Source organism: Lucilia cuprina, chromosome 5, assembly GCF_022045245.1.
Source record: "Lucilia cuprina isolate Lc7/37 chromosome 5, ASM2204524v1, whole genome shotgun sequence".
Lineage (NCBI taxonomy): Eukaryota > Metazoa > Arthropoda > Insecta > Diptera > Calliphoridae > Lucilia > Lucilia cuprina.
In genome coordinates, this window is record NC_060953.1 from 68823212 (window position 1) to 68843473 (window position 20262).

Genomic DNA, 20262 nt, shown 5'->3' on the forward strand with positions numbered 1-20262 from the left:
TTAATTTTTGTATAGATTCCAAATACTTGTAAAGTTAATTTATCTTAATGTGAAAGAAAAAACAAAACAACAAATAAATATAAATAGCAAATTTTTTTAAATTAAAAACAAAAAAGTTAATTTTTTTTATTTATCTTTTTTAACTTGGAAAAATTAGTCTTTTTCTTAAAAACAAAAAATGAAACAATACTAAAAACTACTATATTTATGAGGCTGAAAAAAAGGGTTTTGTAGCTTTGTTAATTTAGTTTTTTTAAATTATTTTTGATAAAAAAAAATACAAAAATGCAAAAAAATAATTATAACACACAAACTTAAAGTTAACTTAACATTAAAAACAACAAGAAATTCTCAACGATATTATTATTTTCAAATAAAAAGTTAGTGTATGTATACAACTATTTTATTAGCCTCGTCATTATTAATTACGTAAATAAACATTATGTATAAAAAATTAATTAAAATTAAATGAGTATTTTAAATTGTCATCTACATAAATGCAGTTGCGAATACTTAATACTTACGAAAATATATATTACATATTTATATGAAAAATTTCAAATATTTTTTATAACAAAAAACAAAATTATAATAAAATTACAAAAAAAAATATTTTTTTCTCTTAAAATTGTGAAAAATCACAATGCAAAATTTTTAACTAAATATTTTACTTTTTATAAAAGCATTTAATTCGTAAAAGAAAATTACTCTTAAAAAAATTGTATGTTTTTCTTTCAGTGTCTTTTTTGTTGTTGATAAATACTTAAAAAGTTACAAAAATATGAACAGAAAAATATTTATAATAAAATGCCTTTATTTAATCCGTAAAATATGTATTTAAAATCCAAAACTATATATAAACAAAAAATACAAAAAAAATGAAAATAAATTTTCTCTTTAAATTCAATAAAACTTAAAATCTTTTAGTTTTTTTTTATAATTCATGGTCAATGGGTTTTCGAGATATGTCACAGCTGGAAAGGTTTTAAATACGTAGCTAATATTCATATTCTTAATACGACATATATATGTTTACTATTAATTAATCATTCAATTAAAACAAGAAAAATGAAATGGATGGAAATTGTATGATTCCTCGTATTGCCAAAATCGATCGGAAGAGTTTTTCGTTCAATAATATCATTTTATATCAGGATATATTCTCAAAATTCAAAATTTGGATGTTCCTAACCTTTTCTATCAGTTTTTTTATTATCCGATTGGGTCTTGTAAATTGGAAGTTTGAAAATGAAAAATAGTTTAAAACCCTATAATAGCATAACAACATTTTTTTACTGATACATTTTTTACATAATTAAATTTTTTGTTTTTCAAAAATAACGTTTTCTCCGCTAGAATTTGAATAAATTCTGGCATTCACAGTGAACGCAATATGTTATATATAAATTCAATACACAAAATTTATTTTTAGAATATACAACATTTTCTATTCTTTTACTGACAGTGTTTGCTTCGGGGAGGCTATGCACTGAAATCTCTGAAATATCTCATTATTATTTTTTGGTTATTTAATAAAAAATTATAAAAGAAATAATTTTGAAAAATGGATATTGCCGATAATACTTATCAGCAAATTTGTAGTGCCCGCACTGTACAATCGGATAAAAAGGGTTTCTTCAATGAGTTCTATTTGGAAGTGAAAGAATCATGCGGTGAAAAATGGCTAAAAAATTATTTTGGTAAATTGAAATCGAATGAGGCACGTATTCTGTCAATATTCAGTGATCGTGAAATATGTGATCCCGTATTGGGTGTATTGGAAAATGTTCAACCGGTATTTAAGGAAAAAGATGCGGTTTTTTCATCGCAACGTCGTTTGCAGGCCGATAAATATCATTTAATGTGGACCAGTTCAAATAAAAAGGAAGAATTGCAACAGGCCTTGGCCTTGGCTAATTTAGCGGTTATGCGCGCTCCCGCTAAAGGTTTGAAATTTTTGCAAGAGACTTAAATTGTTATTTTTTAATTTACTATATTTTTGTAGGAGTTGATATGCAGATAGATGATGGTTTGAGTTTAGCTTTGGCTTTAAGATCCAGAGCTGTAGTATTACTAGCTCTAGGGGAAGGTGAACAGGCCTTAAGCGATTTGAAATTGGCTGCATCTTTTGGTTTGGATTGCAAACAAAGTATAGATTACTATATCAAAATGGCTAAAGCCTATGCCTGTAATTATCATTTTGCAAAAAATATATATATTTTAATATTAGTTAATTTTAATTTTTACTGCATAAAAATAAAGGTATGGGTGAATTGACCAAGGCCGAGATTTCCCTTAAAATAGCTGAAAAATTTGCTGGTGGTGGTAATACTCTTATTGATGCCTGTCGTCAGGAGTTGCCTTTAATTAAGGTAAATAAGAAAAAATCCACAAAAATAGCACCCTCTGTTACTCATGGTGAAAATGAGGGTTTAAGAGGTGCTTCCAATTTAGTTAAACTGGTGGAAACTAAAGATAAAGGTCGTTTTGTGGTAGCCAATGATGCCGTTAAGACTGGTGATGTAGTGTTGAGTGAAAATCCAGTTGCTGCTTGTCTTTTACCAACATTTTTTGGCAGCAATTGTCATCATTGTTTTGAAAAGTATGTATTCCAACTTTGCTTTAGTGAATATAATTTACAGTTTCACTTTTTATAAGATTGGTTACTCCGGTACCTTGCTTAAACTGTTCGGGTATTGCATTTTGTTCGGCTCAGTGTATGGGAGAAGCTTGTGATACCTATCATCGTTTTGAATGCGAATACATGGATTTGTTTATTGGTGAGACCTGATCTCCTTTTGTATTTTAATAATCACAAAATTTTTCTTTTATTTTAGGTTCTGGCATGTCTATTCTATGTTATATTGCTTTGCGTGTATTTACCCAGTCGGCGAATTTGGAAGCTGCTCTAAATACGGCAAATTTGTTGTATCAGAACTTATGTACTCATGAGGACGCCAGACAGGCTGACGATTTGTTGCAGCGTTCTTTAATGTCGGCCTTCCTATTGAGATGTTTGCAGAAGGCTCAGTACTTTGGAAGGCGTAAAACGGAAGGAGTAAATCCCACAGCAGTTGAATTACAAGTTGGTACAGCTCTTTTGGGTTTGCTGGAAGTTCTTCAGTATAATGCTCACGAAATTTATCAAACAAATACAACGAATGAACATTTGTTCGATGGTTCTCGGGTGGTATATGTGGGTGCCGGTCTCTACGGCACCGCGGCTTATTTCAACCATGAATGCTGGCCTTCAGTGGCCAGATATTTTGTGGGCAAAAAGTTAATATTAGCAGCTACAAAACCTCATCGTCCCAATGAAATCGTAGCAGAAAATTATGGTCCTGTTTTCACTAAAGTGAACTTAAAAGAAAGACAGCGTGCTCTTAGAGGACGCTACCTGTTCAGTTGTAGTTGTATGGCGTGTCAAGAAAATTGGCCAACGTTACAAAAGTTGGACAAGCAAGTAAGATTTTGGTAAGTCTTCTAAAATTCCAATTATAAAAGTGGTTGAAATTTGTTTGTTTATAATTTCAAGGTGTGTTTCGCCTAACTGCAACAATGTCTTACAATTTCCCAAAGATCTCAGCAAAGACGTGAGATGTGTACGTTGTCGCAAAAATGTTTCCCTTAAGGAGAGTGTGGCGAAAATGATACAAATTGAAGAGTTATATCGTGAAGCAGCCCAGGCTATGCATGAACAAAAGGTGGAACAAGCCATTGACATGTTTAAAGAAGGCATTGAAATGTTCTTCCAAATTGCAGTCTTACCGCACAAGGATACTTTGATCGCACAAAATGCTCTGACAAAATGTTTAGCTGCCCAGGAAAAATGAGAACACTACTTAAAGGAATTATACATACATATGAAGTAATGATAATCTAAAAATGTTAATAAAAATTGACACAATTTTCATAAAATTTCACGTTTAAGTTTAAAATGTATTATTTAGTTTTAGAACCATGGTTTTTAAAATGATTTCATTATAGTATAGTTCTGTAAAAACGAATATCAATTCTTTTTATTTTTAGCATATTTTTAGGCATTTTAGGATCAATTAAAATCTTCTTCACAATCATTAAAAGACTCTTCTATAATTCTTTTTTTTCGCATAGTAGAAGATTCATTAAGACAATTTTGTAAAGATTCTGTTTATCGCATCGTAGAAGATTCATTAAGACGATTGTGTAAAGATTCTGTTTATCTCATCGTAGAAGATTCAAAGAGAAGGGTCGCGGCTGTGACACAGTTACTCCCGTTGCGTTGAACTTTCGTAATTGGAATACGATATCGTGGAAGATTAAATGCTAGCTGGGTTGCTGTCATTAACAGTAGAAGAGAGCCCGCGCTTTTTATGCAGTAAAGGTTATTGTGAATGAAAATTAACAAACAGCTGTGAAAAATATTGTGAATATAACCGGTGTTGTGCATAAACAATAAATGTTTGTTTATTTCATAAAAATAAATTATTTTGGAAAAATCAAAGCAATTTAAAATATTTTAAGTGCAAAATGATGAATAGACCTAAACCAGGTGAAACCGAGGAGGATATTTTGCGTATGCAGCAAAAGTTTCTATCGGAAAAGGCCAAAAATCCAAAGATACAGCCGGCAGCACAAATTGTGAAAATTGAAAAACGTGAGTTAATTGTAAAAAATATGCGAATTATTTATTACAAATCATTAACTTTTATTAATTACAGAACCTAAGAAATCCTTATTTGCTCAATTGCGAGAACAGAAACAATCACCGGCTCCTACACCTGTTAAAAATGAGGAATCGGCAAACGAAAAGCTCATCTATGATGAAATTCATCACAAAATTGTAGGTGATCAAAATGAGAACCAAACAATAACCGATATTATAATGGGTGATATTGTGGAAAATAAAGTACAACAACCTAAACCATATATGGCTAACGAAGTAAAGGAAGCAGCAGCGTTTCCTAAAATTCACAAAATTAACCTTAAAGTTGAGGCAAATCGACCCACAAAAGATAAAAGCTTATTTGCTCAACTTATGGAACAAAAATCTAAACAACAAGTTGACACAATGGAATGCGATGAACCTGTAGCTGATGAGAAAAACGCTAATTTAACCGCTATGTATGGCGAGAAAAGTGTTATTGTAGAAGACGCCAAAACAGCGGAGGAAGTTCATAAAGAGAACTTGAATATGCTGTGCCAATTGAGGGAGGAAGAAATATTGGCAGAACGCAAAAAACTATTGGAATCTATAGGTAAAACATATAGCACCCTATTTTAGAACTAATGCAATAGTGATCTTTTTTTCAAATTTAAAGATCCTGCTCTAGTTGCCTTATTGGCTAATAAGAGAAAAGAAAAAACTCAAGCAAAACTACAAAGTTCCTTAATTTCAAATAACCCAGAGGTTATGGATACATCTGGCAGTAATATTAAAACAGAAGATAATGCCTTAAAAGATTTACCATCTTCAAACCCCGCTGTTGAATTGATAGAACGTTCTGCAGCCGAGCAATGGATACATTTTGATGTTGTTGAAAAAGATAAACTCGAATGGATGCGTGATATACCAATGCAGGCTAGCAAATTGAAAGCGGGAGAAAAATTTGAAGCACGTTTCGACTGGAAGGGTGTGCTACTGCCATATTCATTGGCAGATGTCAAACAAAAACCAGACAATGATACCGATGATCGTGAACTGTATTTGCATGGTGATGAACCACACCGTCCTGGTTATACTTTACAAGAATTATTCCGCTTGGCTCGTTCGAATGTTATGCAACAAAGAGTGTCAGCATTTAATGCCATTGCTGGGATTTTGAATATTTACCAACAGGGCTTTTACGACCAGGTCTTGGATTTACCTATAACAAAGATTTTCTTCTTATTAAGATTTGGTTTTGATGACAATACGCCTGCTATGTTAGAGGTAGTGGGAAAGGCTTTAGCTTATCTATTTTATAATGAAACAGATGAGGTAGGTTTTATCATTAATATGGGCCTAAACAATTTATTTTATGTTGTAACTTTCTATCCTTAAGACACTACTTGATTTTACTTATGAAAATCCAGGTTGCCATTGGCAACCTTGTCTAGAAGTCTTAAATACCAACACAGATTCAGACGATCCCGACTCAATTGATAATCTGCAAAAACATTTGCAGCAATTACAAGTCACTTTAAAGGGAGCCGCTATCAAGGCTAATATAGAAGAAAACGAAGAAGAAAGTAAAACTTCTATGAGTGATTTTCAACTAGCTGAAACCGATCTAATTGATTGTCTTTTAAGAACTAATATATTACAAAGAATCTAGTAAGTACATTTTACTTAAAACTATTTAATTATTTATTAAAAATGCGTGATTTTTAAGTTTCATACTAAACTGCGTAAAGCCAGATAATAGCACTGTTTCTTCTTGCCTAAAAATTCTAATACGTTTGGCTCGTTCTGGCAAAGAAGTAGCCTTACAGATAGTTAATAATGATGGTTTAATACATTGTTTATTTGAAAATTTCCTGCCTGGTTTGGAAAAAGTTGGTAAGGTTTTTGTTTATCTTAAATATTATACATCAATTTACTTTTTCTTAATTTTTTTTAAGACACCACACTTGAAACGCCACCCTTTTATATCTATCCCCAGTACTTGTGTTTGAAATTGCTACGTATTTTAGTGTCTTGTAACTTAGGCATTGCAGTGAAATTAATTAATTTTAAACTAATAGATATTTTGGAAAATTATCTCTTTAATAGGGAGGATATAAAGGTAAAGTAAAAATACATACTTTATTAAGAAAAATATATAGTTTTTTAATTTCTCTTTTAGGGTAAACTAATCAAAGTTCAAATTGAATCATTGCGTATTTTAAGATGTTTATTTTTATTAAGAGTGGAAAATAATACACTTTACAGGTAAATACACTTAAAATTGTAATCTTTTAATCAAAAAGAAATTCCAAATCTTGTTTTACCATGAGAGGATTGTTATCAATATAACACTGCAAAGTATTGTAGGCAATATTACATTTGTCACTTCCCTCTGTAATGAAATATAAATATAGAGTGATGAAAATATGAAATACATACAAACACTATTTACCTTTGGTGCCACAATTATCCGATAACATTGTTAATGTTGGATGTAATTCTTCCGGTAGAACTTGTGTTAAAAGTTCTATACGTATTATATTGTTTTCATCCATCTAATTAATAATATAATTATAATTTTTTTCATTCATTATGTTTTTTTTTTAACTTACGATTCCTATAATATCGAATATGCAGTGTACATAACATTCAAAATTTTTATTTTTGGGTAACTCTCCCTTTAGACTTGATCTTATGATATCTGAAAAATTAATAGGAGAGAATGTATGGATTTAATCAGGCCTTTTTATAACTGAATGAGACTATTACGTTACCATCTGGTGTTTCTGTTTGATTTTGACAACGTTTATGTAATTTTCTAGCATGTTTTTTAAGATGCTCCGGTATTTCCAACTGCAAATAGATAATAATTGCAAAATTATATAATTGGTTTAAAAATTAAATTATTGTAGAATTTTATTCGAGTTTAGAGAAAACTTTTATTCTCAAATATCATTTAAATATAAACATCCAAAATTTTTAGAAAATTGTTTCTTTTTAATTCTCTTAAAATAGATGTCAATGATATATTTGTGAGGACCACTGTTAGCAAACATGAGAATGGCCAGGGCTATTCCATAGGTCAAATTTCTTATGCAAAATCATCTTTTCAAACACTCACAGCATTATTTGTAATTACTAAAGTTGCAATTACTGCAATTATTGTAAAAATAATCCAAAATTTCATTTCTATTTTATATTCTAATTAATAATATAAATTTAACCGCACTATGTATCGTATCGTTTAAAAGACCGTTATAACTGTAAATTTCACATTGTTATTCATACCTTTATATTAATTTCCAATCCCTAATATGATTTAGCAATTTTAAATTTTTACAAAAAATATTATTGAATATTGTGCTATTTCCCAGAAAATTTTTATCCGCCTTTCGCTATATGATAGACTGGCACTATAATCATGTCATTTATGAAGAGGGCGGACCATTTTTGATACGACAACACGCAGCTTCTCTACTAACAACTATAAGCAGTATCAGTAGTCCAGTAGGTTCAGAAGTAACAGCACTGTTGGGTGATATATTGCATGATTGCTGTTGTAATTGGTTTTATAAGGCCATGCGTAATGGTGTGAAAGAGGTAAGAGTTATAATTCCTTTGTTTTTGCAGTTAGTTAATTTTTGATATGTTAATTACTCTGTTCAAGATTTTTTAATTCGTCATATTCTTTATAATTAATGGTTTTACGATTAATGTACAACTTATTAAATACTAATTTTCACTTAAAAATTTTGCAGTTTTCACAAGCGACTTTGTTGAGTTCGTGTTTAAATTGTGTTACATGGTATGTTCGTCATACAGATACAGCGCGTTTTCACAACTTTATAAAAAAGTATCTAGATGAATTTATAAAATCAGACAGTTTTATTCAATTTTTAATAAATATAAGGTAAGTTTGTATTCATATTTTATTGATTTCTTTACATGAGTTATTGGTAAGTAATTAAGCTAATTAAAGGTTAAAAAAATAGACTGTGCACAAGATTCTGACATACACATTATTATATACCAATCGATTAATATGTAATAACTTTTGGAATCGATTTTGCCATGAACCGAAATAATATAGTCTATTCTATAGTCTAGTCTATAGTCTAGTCTATAGTTTAGTCTATAGTCTAGTCTATAGTCTAGTCTATAGTCTAGTCTATAGTCTACTCTATAGTCTAGTCTATAGTCTAGTCTATAGTCTAGTCTATAGTCTAGTCTATAGTCTAGTCTATAGTCTAGTCTATAGTCTAGTCTATAGTCTAGTCTATAGTCTAGTCTATAGTCTAGTCTATAATCTAGTCTGTAGTAATGTCTATAGCTTAGATTACAGTCTAGCTTATAGACTTATCTAGTTAAGACTCCTTTTTGAACATTAGTTTAGGAAAAATGTGGAATAATCTAGAAAAGATTCGTTCTATTTTTAAGTGAATCAAAGTTTTTTGATATACAATTAAAGTACAAGTATTCTTATCGTAAAATGAAACCATAATAAGTATAATATTTATAATTAAACATTAACTATGGTTAACCTCCATAAACGATAATGTAAAACTGACACATTTGTGAGCAAATAACAATTTAAAATACAATTTTAAAATTATTCTTAATTTGGAATTTGTGAAGCTAAGTTCAAAATGTTCTCTAAAATAATTAAATCTATTACAAAACTTCAGCCACCAAGAAAAATAGTTAAAAATAGTAAGTGTTGTTTAAAATGATTATTTAACTGTATGTAGCAACAAATTAATAATAATTTTGATATTTAGAGAAACCCCTTGCCGTTGTTAAAACAATCAAGAAGTGTTCGTGCAAACCCTTGATCTGCAAATGCAAAAAAGGACACAAGAAATTGTTACTTCTGAATAGTGATGTAATTCACACAAATGGGATATTGGTTTGATTGATTGGTTTTGCGGAACAAACCTATTTGCAATTAAATTTAGTTATAACGAAGTATAAATATAAGATATTAAAGATTTTTTGTGTTATTTATATTAAAATCAAATAAAATATTATATCAGTTCATGTTTTTACTATGTTTGTTTGTTTCTTAACTCTATAATTATCTAGTTTAATCGATTAATAGAAATTTTAAAGGATGTTTTAAATGAAATTATTGGAATCGATTTTCTAACCATTTTTACGATCAAATCTAAAATACTATATATATTTCATAAATTAGTTTATATATACAAGTTTTAAATATTATATTTCTCTATCTACAGTCCGTCTTCAATAGTCTTACGCGATTCTGTGGATAGGCGTACTGTACATAATCCTCTGCCAAATGTGGGTTCGGTTATAATGAACGCATATGGTCCACAGTTGGTTATAGCTCAAACCTATCCAATATATTTGATAACGGCACTTTGGCGTCTAATGGAATTACTTTTAGAACGAAATGAAAAACATCTTTTTGAAATTTTACTCAAACCCGACATACTGGAGCCATTAACAAACTTTTTGCGTTCTTTAACGACACGTTGCAATCGTTATTTAGCAACAAATTTCTTTGCGAAAATGGAAATGAAACTCATTTTTAAATTATTATGCTTTGAAGGTTTTCATACGTATTTCAATACTTCCGAAATGTTGCAAATTGTTTACAATTATCTTTGCTGTTTAACAGCTGAACAAATACCAGAAATTGAAGAACTCTTCGAAAGAGTCATATTTAATACACGCTACATACAAGTTGAGGCAGAGACTTTAAACAAATGGCGTAAAACCTGTTTAGAATTGGTATATCCTCATTACATTGTGGTGGTAAGTATGGAGAGATTACAACAACAATTGCTTTAGTATATTATTTACAAATAAATTATTTTAGTCACCCACCGAATTGACACTGATGCTGCCATTTAGCCAGATTCCCTTATTGCCTTCTGATTGGCCTTATTTTCAATTAAAAGTAATTTTACAAAATTATGTGGAAAACGTACAACATAAAAGCACTCTTGAATTCTCGGGTAACAAATGTAAATTTTTTATTTCAAAATATAAATATTAATGATTCTTTTTTCATTAAACCATAAACAGAACGTGAAATATTGGAAATGACTTTGAATTTTGTTACACAATTGGAAAAGTCAAATGATAAATTACAGATTGCTACACCGACAGAGAAATTAATGTACTTGATGATAGCATTCATGGGTCCAGATTCACAATTCTTGGACAAGGACATGCACGAATTATTACGCCAACACTTAATGGAATTTTATACACAATCTCAGAATATAATGTTTCAATTTGATGAGGTTTATCAAGGTAAATATTAATCAAATTTACAGTGTTACACACACATACATACATGTAATCATGTGAAATATACACAATATCCTTGTTTCTTTTTTCTGTTTGTTTTAAAGGCAAGTGTAGATTTGAAAATTTATACGCCTTGTTTGTGGATCATTTTCAAGCTGCCAGCTATGGCGATGAATTGTTTAGTTCCTTGGTTATGATACCTTTAGCACAGAAATACAATAATAAATGGCGTCGACGTGTATGGTCTGATTATGCTTCTGCTTTACGCTTTCTCAACTGTAATGAAAATTTGGTAAGTTTTTGTTTGTTTTTTAATTTTGTTTAGTTGTGACATTTTTACTCTATAAAATATCATATTATTTTTCCACCTTTACTTACTTGTTTCAAATATTTCATGTTTTACCTACTAGTTGATTGGTGGCCTTGAGGCATATTTGGAACCGCCCGAGGAGGAAGAGTCACTGATAAGAGACTACAACAGTGCTTTAAATGGCAATTTACTTCGTGTAAACACATTACCACATAAAATCGCTACACATCATGTGGAAAAATTTAAGGAAAGTCAACGCTTAAAGAACCAGTGAGTTTAAACAAACGAAATAAAAGAACCCAACTACAACCTACAAAAACAAAAGAGCATGATTTATGTGAGTAGCAAAAATTTTTTGTTAATTGTATATTCTGTTCCTTTAAATTTTAGTATAAAAAGTATAACAGGCGTCGTAATCATATTTTATTCTCAATAAAATTTTATTTCATAAAATAAAATACATACATACAAACATATAAAGAATTTTTCACACATTAGTGAAACATAAAGGTGTGGAAATAAAATTTTAATTTGAGAATAAAATTTGTTTATTATACAATTTTTTCTTGCATGAAATTGCAAAATAAGCTGTTTAATATTTAATTCATTTTTTCTAAAGTGGAGGTTTTATTATAAGGATAATATATTCAACTCCTGCAATAATAAGTATGTGACGAAAATTTATCTATTCTTGTACATTGTTTTTTATATAGATTTTAAATGGATTTTAATTAAATTTAAAATTTAGGTTATTTCTATTAATTAGTTTATAGGCGCAATAAAAACAATGCAATTTCTTTTTCGTTGCTTTTTTAGCTAGTGAAAGACTCTTTTTAGACTTTTAAACTCATTACTTTTCAATGTAAGTTTTTGCTGGGCAGTTTGTAAAAATCTACATTATTGTTGATTCTGATATATGTATAAAACAAAAGTCCTCTATAAATTGGACTCCTTCCTCATAAGTAGCTGCAATATTGACGTAAATCTACCTTATCTTAAATGTATTGTAAAAGTAAAACATCAGGAAAGTGGTAAATTACACAACATGTTTTGCCTTTATTAATAATACTGAATGTAACAATACACGCAATAAAGCTATTTTTCGGCAGTTACTTCAAAGTTAACAAAAGTAAAATAATAAAAATAACAATAAATAATACTATAAAAGAGCTTAATTTATGAATATGAGCTTTATTAAATAAAAACAAATTCTTGAAAAATCTTTAATAAATTTATAAACTTTTCCTAATGAAATGAATACCTTTAATAAATATTTTCATTAAACTCATTTTTTATTGTTTTGAAGTCTAAACACATTGTCTGCAAACAGTTTAGAAACAATAATGAAATGTGTAATGCTGTGCAACAGAATGAAGTCTTGTAAAAGTAAACCAACGATGCCAGCGAAACTTTAAAAAGTGTCTTAAATCAACATTCAAGGACAATTGTATTTGTTGGGGCTTTGTAAAGGTTATTTGTAGGTAATCATCCTAGAATTTCACATAATTTGTAACAGGATCGTGTTGAGGCTGTGTAAACGTTTTGTTTGCAATGTTAAAAGGAGTAGAATAAATTTGTTGTCACTACGATTATCCTGTTGCTTATTTTTTGTTTGTTTGTTTTCTTATTTATGTCACTTTTGTTCAGAGTGGGGTTTTTTATGAGTTTTATTTTTAATTTCTTTTCTTAAGTTTCTTAGTTACAATCTAATGATTAAAAAAATTACATTTATTAGGAAGTTTTAATGACATTTTCAAGGTTTTTTTTAGAAGTATTTTAAATGAAAATAAACTTGCCAACTTTAAGTTAAAAGAGTTCACGAATAAACTTAGAAAACACACAATGTTAGGGAAACATATATTAATACATACAAGTTTATTTAATTTATATTTATATTTAGAAATACGTATTTTATGAAAATTAAATTATATTCGAGCTTGCTTGATCTACATTAGCGATTTTCGATTCAAATAGAATTGATCAGTTAATATGAGGTCAATTATAGATAATCATTTTAAAACTTTAAGACTGATTCGGATTTATATAGGACTTGTTCATTACTAATCTTTTACTGATTCTTTAGTCAATTTCTGAAAAGAACTTCAAAGGAACTAGAGTTAGATATGAATCGATTCAATTCTGAATATTTGCATAAACGCATGATACATTATCTTTTTTAATGTTGTAGGGTATAAAAACATTCCACTCAATAATCTAAAAAATGTTTTCCAATAAATACCCAAAATAATGCACGTCACGAAAATACGCGTGTTTGCAAAATACATAAAAATTGCATAAAAATACCACAAAAAATAAGAGACACGCAAAAAAGGGTTAAATTAATTAATTCCATTTTATTGCCACTGAATATGGTATTATCTAATTTTTAACTAAACACAACAACAATTCATTTAGCTTTAGTTATTATTAATAACTTTATTGGAAAACCATCTCACGTTCAAAACAAATATTTTTTAGTATCAATCCATTGGTAGTTAGTATTTATCAACATAATTTTTTGTGAAATCACTAGCAGACAGACTGACACAGACATTTTAATAATGATAATTTCTTTTTTGCATATTTGTATGCCAAATGATTAGTTTTTAAATTTATTTTTAACTTATATATGATATTATAAGTTTTAGTTTATCCATGTTTAAATTGTTGCTAAAATATTAAGTCAATTTATTAAATACTTAATTAAGTGCTAAATTAATTACTTAGAAAAATTACTTATAAAATAACAACACTACATTAATAGATATTCTCTGTCCATTTTACTTTCTGTTCTTTTTGTGTTGTATTTTTTCCAATACGCAAATACAAAATGACTAATGAAATTCGATTTAATTATGTTGGACCGTGCTAGTTATGTTTTTGACATAATGAACTATTAACATTTTGCGATAATTTAAAATAATCAATTCATTGCTTGATTTTTAGTCATTTAGCTTGTTTTAAAACTGTTTTAATAACATTAAAACTCCGTACTTAAGTTTGAGTTTTCGACTTTAAAAATTGCATGTGGTTTTATTTTTTAACATTTTTCATATCAAATATCAATATTTATACCCTACACCACTTTAGTGGGGAGGGTATATTGGGTTTGTGCAGATGTTTGTAAAATACAAAAATATTCGTCCTATACCTACCTTAAAGTATACCAATCGGCTTAGAATTATTTTCTGAGTCGATTAAGCTGGCTGGATGTCCATGTAAACATTGTGCGCAAGGACGAAGCCTCTTGAAAATGGTTAAAATCGGTCCCCATACAACCGTATCCCCCAAATAGGGCCTTTGGGCTCGTAATTAAGTTAAATGTTCTATTATGTCAACAAAAGTCGACAAAACTTAGTTCTATAGAACTTTAAATGATACTATCGATTTTTGTAATGATCGGGCTTCATTTGACCCTAGCCCCCACACAAACTCCCCCTCTGAAAATGACTCAAAATGATCAAAATTCACTTACAATAACTTTGAAGTAGACTTAACATCCCCTACCAACATTTATAAGGATAAGGCCATTTTCTCCCCCAAACCCCCCTTTGAGCCCTTTTGTAATTTTTTTTTGCCAAAAAAAAACTAAAAATATTCCGAAATAAAGTTAAAAAACAAATCAAATGCTTTATTTTTTTAAATAATCCCCATTGTAGGGTATCATATGGTCGGCTACGCCCGACTATACATTCTCACTTGTTTTCCTCTACATTAGATTTTTTGGTCTGAACATAAAATCGGTTTAACTTACTTACCTTAATGAAAGAGTTGTTATTGTAATAACGGGGAAAAGAGGTACAGTACAACCAGTATATAAACTCGGCTTTTATTGAAATGATATGACATGTGGTCGAAACAGAAGATCACATAATCTGAATCCACTGGAACCAGTAGCCAACTGAGCGGAGCTTTGAACTTTGTCTTGTCCTGGTTATTGCAGAAAAACGCTCTTAAAGATTTTTATCCAAATGTTTACTAAACATTTCTTTATTTTTATTTTTATTGGAAACAATACATTTAAATATCATTATAACAATTATTTTTTTTTAACAAAGATACTTTTATCCAAGGATCAGAAATAATTTGATTGCACTTTATAAACAAACATGTTTTTGCTATTTTGATATCTAAGAAAAATTAAAAGAAATTGAAATTATATGTTTGTTTTTAGTTTGCAAAAATTACTTAATTATATAATAGTTCAACCATGATTCATTTATTATTTATGCCAATAAAAAATACCAACACACGAATACCAATCTATGTAAGTCAAAATAATAGTTTTTTTTTTAATATTTTGGAATTCAATTTTAATTAACACCACTTGACTTTATCTACTTACATATACATATATTTTATAATTTATATTTGTGTTTTTTTTTTGTTTGTTTCATTTTACTCTACAACGTAAACCACTAATTAAATTATTTTATTGAAATAGCAACAATGACAACAACAGCAGCTCTACTGTCATAAATTTCTATATAAAATTTTGTTCACACACAACAGTGACAAACAGTCAACCCAAATGAAATCTTTGAACAATTGATGTTAAATATCACCCTCGCCCAATAAATAATTGTTTTTGTCAACGTTTTTTCTTCTGTTTTATTCTTCTAATTGTTTTGAGAAAAAATATTTATTGGGTTATTATAAAAAGTCAATTCTAAATTTTTTTTAAATTACCAAACTATTTTGCTTTAATATAAATCCAAACTAAAACAAAAATCTAGAAAATTTGTACTAAAATATGTACTAAGTAATATGTTTTTGAGACATTTCTAGGTGTATTTATACCCAACTATATAGTGAGTTTGTAACATTAAAAAATATATATGAATCGGCTCAGAATCACTTTTTGAATCGATTGTGTTATATCCTACAGTCTGTCTGGGAGCTTGTGCACATGCTACAGATCACAATTTTCAAGACGATTTGATGATAGTCTTCTTTTCGTAATAGTCGGGTCACATTTCATTCCAGTACCCGTGAAAACTCCCTTTCAGAAAATAACATAAAGGTCAAAATTCATTTATTAACACTAATAACATTAAAATTCTGCATAAATAACTTTAATGTAGACGTAAATTTATAAGGATAGACCCATATTTACCCAAACCCCCTAATAAGTCTTTTTTTGTAAAATTATTCTTTTGAAAAACGGAAAAGTACCCAAAATTTCCCTTTATGGGTTCACGACTCTATATACTTAATTTCATATTTCTAGGTTCAATATTATAGAAAATTCAAAAAGTACCTTTTGCAGAACGTAAAGTACCAAAAAATCCCCATTGAAAAAAAGTACAAAAAAGTTCACTTTTTCCGGTTTCTCACCTAATTCCGACTCTATATACTTAATTTCATATTTCTAGGTTCAATATTATAGAATATTCAAAAAGTACCTTTTTTAGCTTATTTCTCCGTTATTTATGGACCGATTTTGCTGGTTTTACGATCTTCCCGAAAGCATGTCTAACAGAATAATTGAAGATTCGGATCTCGCCGATATCTGGGGTGCTCTAAAAACTGATAGACGGACAGACAGACAGACAGACAGACAGACAAACATGGCTCAGCTATCTATAAGGATCCAGAATAAACATATATACTTTATAGGGTCGGAAAATTATATTATAGAAATTATAAACGGAATGACAAAGGGTATAAAATAAATTAAATGCTTTATATTTAAAAAGTGTAGGATGTGTTTTGGTCCACCATGCCTTAATATACATTCATACTTGTTTTAAAATATAAATTTGTCCAGTGTCATATTTGGCTTGTAGTCAGTATTTTTAAATTACAACAAATTGTTTTTGATTTAGAAATGTAGGAATGTCAATAGAAAAGATTTTATCTCCTACCCAATATTTCATTGACACACTAAAACAAAAGTGCAAGTTAAATAATGAAATTATTTTGCCTGTACGTACATACATACGTATGTAAGTACATTGAAAGATAGTAAAAATAGTTTTTGTAGCGTTTTCGTTTTTTTTTATTATAAAATATAAAAATATAAATTTTAATTAAAAGACATAAAACCGTTAAATAAATTAACATGCAATATTGAAATCATGTAAGAATTTAATTAAAAATAGAAAAAAAGTAAGAAACAATGTCAAATGTCTAATTTTATTAAACAATTATTACTGCAATTTGTTACGCGTATATCATGTGATACTAAAGAGTTAAAAAATAAAGTTTCTTTTAATATTAAAATAAGATAAATATTTGTAACTTATTGTAGTGACCTTGGGTTGAACTTTTAAATTCAATTTTGTTATTTTTTCTTTTAAAATTCTAAAGTTATTTTAAAAATACTTATATTTCTATAAATACATCTTAATAGAAATATTAAAGCTTGTTATTAAAAATTGTTTAATTTTTTACTTTTAAACAATTATTTAAAAAATTTAATTTTTAAAACAATAATAGCGGTAAAGAAAACACTATGTAAATTTTAACATTCAAGTAAAACACTATGTAAATTTTAACATTTGCTAATTACACAGTCTGACAAACCCAGAGCGCTGAATTCGAATCTGATTTAAGATTCTCTTCATCACATTTAAGATTTGAGATATCGTGCCCTGAAATGTAAAAAACGCTATTTTGAGACGTTTTAACAGCGCTAGGACAACTTAACAGCGATAAGTTTATTCTGTTAACTTTAAAATAAATGCTTTATATCTTCGAACCTTATCTGAGATTCTTTCGATCATATCTAGGATTTGAGATATCGTGCCTGAAATGTAAAAAAATGCAATTTTTGAGACGTTATATTTAAAATGTTGTATGTCATTTAAATTTTTGTCGCCCTGTGTTATTTGATAAATACAATTAACAAATGACAGGCATCATATTGTACATGTAAATCATTATCATAAATAGAAAGAGTTAATAGCGAAAATTTATCACAGATATAAAAACAATTAAATTATGATTTATTCGTGAAATAAACATTTTTTAACTTCCTCATTAATCATTCATTTTAAAGGGTTTATTTTATCTTTGTGAGTGTGTTTGAGTGTTTTAAAAGGAATCAATTAAAATAATATAAATAATAAATTAATTTTAAATTCGCTGTATTTGAAATATTAAATGCTTAATTTCTGAACAATTTTAATTGGAATTTTGGGTGTATTTCACTATCATGTTTATTTTTATATTTCTCCAGAAATTTCTTTAAGTGTGAATATTTGTGTTTTATTGCTTAAAACTGATAACAAGGTTTTAGTCAATTTTAATTTATAGCAAAAAAATAATCAGAAATTAATGTGAAAGCTTTAATTTATAATTGCAGTTATGTATGTATCTTAACCCAATAGTTTGGGGAGAATGTTCCCATTTTGCTTATTATGTTATGTACACAAGGTTGTTAGATCTTACAATGTAGTCGGAAAATTTTTCAGAAAATGTTTAACAAACGTTTTTCGATTGCTTTTACACATATGTATGACTCGATTGCATACGAACTAGATTACCAGTAATGTATAAAGTAGTTAAATGACTCATTATTGCTTCAAATAAATTCAAATAAACCAAAAACTTCGAAATTATTAAAAAGGGTTACTTTTATGACTTGTAAAACTGCTGGGATTTAATAAGGGATCTTTTGTTATGAAATTACTGTTCAATTGTATACTCAAATAAAATACAATTTGTTAGTTTACTTTTACGAAGAGGTGTTGGATTGATAGAATTTGAAACGTTTGTTTTATTAACTAGAATTTCATATAAAAATCATTTGATTCAATGTTTAAAAATAGAACAAATAATTTTATTCAATTGGTTTATATTTTATTGATAACATATTATATTTTATTTTAACAATAAAAAATTATAAGTTTTTATTTAGAATTTACACCACAATGATTTACAAGTTTAATTAAGTTAAATAAATTTACAAAAAATCTAATTCTATAATTTAATTATTAAATTAGTTTATTTAAAAAATGCTTTGTCGGCATTTTCTAAAAACTCCTTTTAATATGAATTTCTTCTAGAACTAATTTTTAATTGATTTAATAAATTAAAGGAAAGACAGACAACTTGTTTTCAAAAAAATGTGTTAAAATAAAGTTTGTGACAAATTAAAAATTATTTAGAACCTTAATTTATTATTGAATGAATCGGAAATGTAAATTTAACAAGTAAGAATAATAAATACAATTTTATTTTTACCTTAATTCAGAAATATTTCTTGAAAAAAATAATTTTCTAAAAGTGTCTACATTGAAGTTATTTATGCACACTGAAAATAATCCATGCCTATATACACGAAAAATGTTGTACATTGTACGAAATGCTTCGTGGTTTCGCACCACGAAATTCTTTCGTAATATATACGAAATTGTACGAAATATTTTTGTAAAATGCAAAATAATTTTATATAATTTTAGAAAAAAATTTGTTCATTTTACGATTTTTTTAAAAAACAAATATTTTAGTTCTTTTAAAACAATTATTGTAAATTTAGGAAAAGATTGCGAATTAAAAAAAAACAATTTTTTTATGTTTTTTATGTTAAAAAAAAAACATAAAAATTAGCTGCCTAACTTCCTGTAAATTAAAAATTACGTTTAATTTAACTCCCTTAAAATTACGAAAATAACAAAAAAAAAAAAATTGTAACAAAATATTTTTTTTGTAAAATCAAAAATAATTCTTGTATATTACTAAATAATCTTGTTACGAAAAAAATCGTTACTTTCGTTAAATATTACATGCCTTAAAGAAACTATTTTTGTAAAAGAAAACAAAGTTTCTTAATTTATAAGAAAAAAGATATTACGCCAGGTTTTCGTACTTTCGTAAAATTAGAAAAAGGGTTGATTAAAAAATATTTCGTATTATACACGAAATTTTCTTATATATTACGAAAAAAGTAGTTACGATTTTTTTTTTTTTCGTAAAGTTAAGCATGGATTATTTTCAGTGCAGAATATCGTGATATCTTGACCATCAAGTCATCTTCTGAACGAGACTTTGTGTGGGAATATCGGTTCAAAAGAAGAGTATGTGTCAAATTTCATCAAAT

The 20262-nt window shown here is 28.0% G+C and overlaps 3 protein-coding genes across 3 annotated transcripts; 2 read left to right on the forward strand and 1 right to left on the reverse strand.

Moving 5' to 3' along the window:
* Positions 1 to 1446: 1446 nt before the first annotated feature.
* Positions 1447 to 3999, forward strand: LOC111677603 (SET and MYND domain-containing protein 4). Its single transcript, XM_023438763.2, has 6 exons — positions 1447 to 1946; positions 2006 to 2188; positions 2263 to 2602; positions 2659 to 2780; positions 2838 to 3474; positions 3536 to 3999. The coding sequence occupies exons 1-6, from the start codon at positions 1565 to 1567 to the stop codon at positions 3831 to 3833; spliced, it is 1962 nt and encodes a 653-aa protein (XP_023294531.2). The 5' UTR covers positions 1447 to 1564; the 3' UTR covers positions 3834 to 3999.
* Positions 4000 to 4403: 404 nt separating this feature from the next.
* LOC111677258 (RNA polymerase II-associated protein 1) lies at positions 4404 to 11577 on the forward strand. Its single transcript, XM_023438355.2, has 14 exons — positions 4404 to 4636; positions 4701 to 5237; positions 5301 to 5959; positions 6024 to 6295; positions 6354 to 6520; positions 6583 to 6746; positions 6807 to 6892; positions 8002 to 8227; positions 8386 to 8537; positions 9865 to 10405; positions 10470 to 10608; positions 10679 to 10909; positions 11011 to 11198; positions 11317 to 11577. Exons 1-14 carry the CDS (start codon positions 4510 to 4512, stop codon positions 11488 to 11490), a joined length of 3663 nt encoding a protein of 1220 aa, XP_023294123.2. The 5' UTR covers positions 4404 to 4509; the 3' UTR covers positions 11491 to 11577.
* LOC111677267 (general odorant-binding protein 69a) lies at positions 6858 to 7871 on the reverse strand. The gene is made up of 5 exons (XM_023438367.2): positions 7749 to 7871; positions 7402 to 7480; positions 7240 to 7328; positions 7080 to 7182; positions 6858 to 7019 (listed from the first exon to the last, which is right to left on the reverse strand). Exons 1-5 carry the CDS (start codon positions 7812 to 7814, stop codon positions 6919 to 6921), a joined length of 438 nt encoding a protein of 145 aa, XP_023294135.2. The 5' UTR covers positions 7815 to 7871; the 3' UTR covers positions 6858 to 6918.
* Positions 11578 to 20262: the final 8685 nt, after the last annotated feature.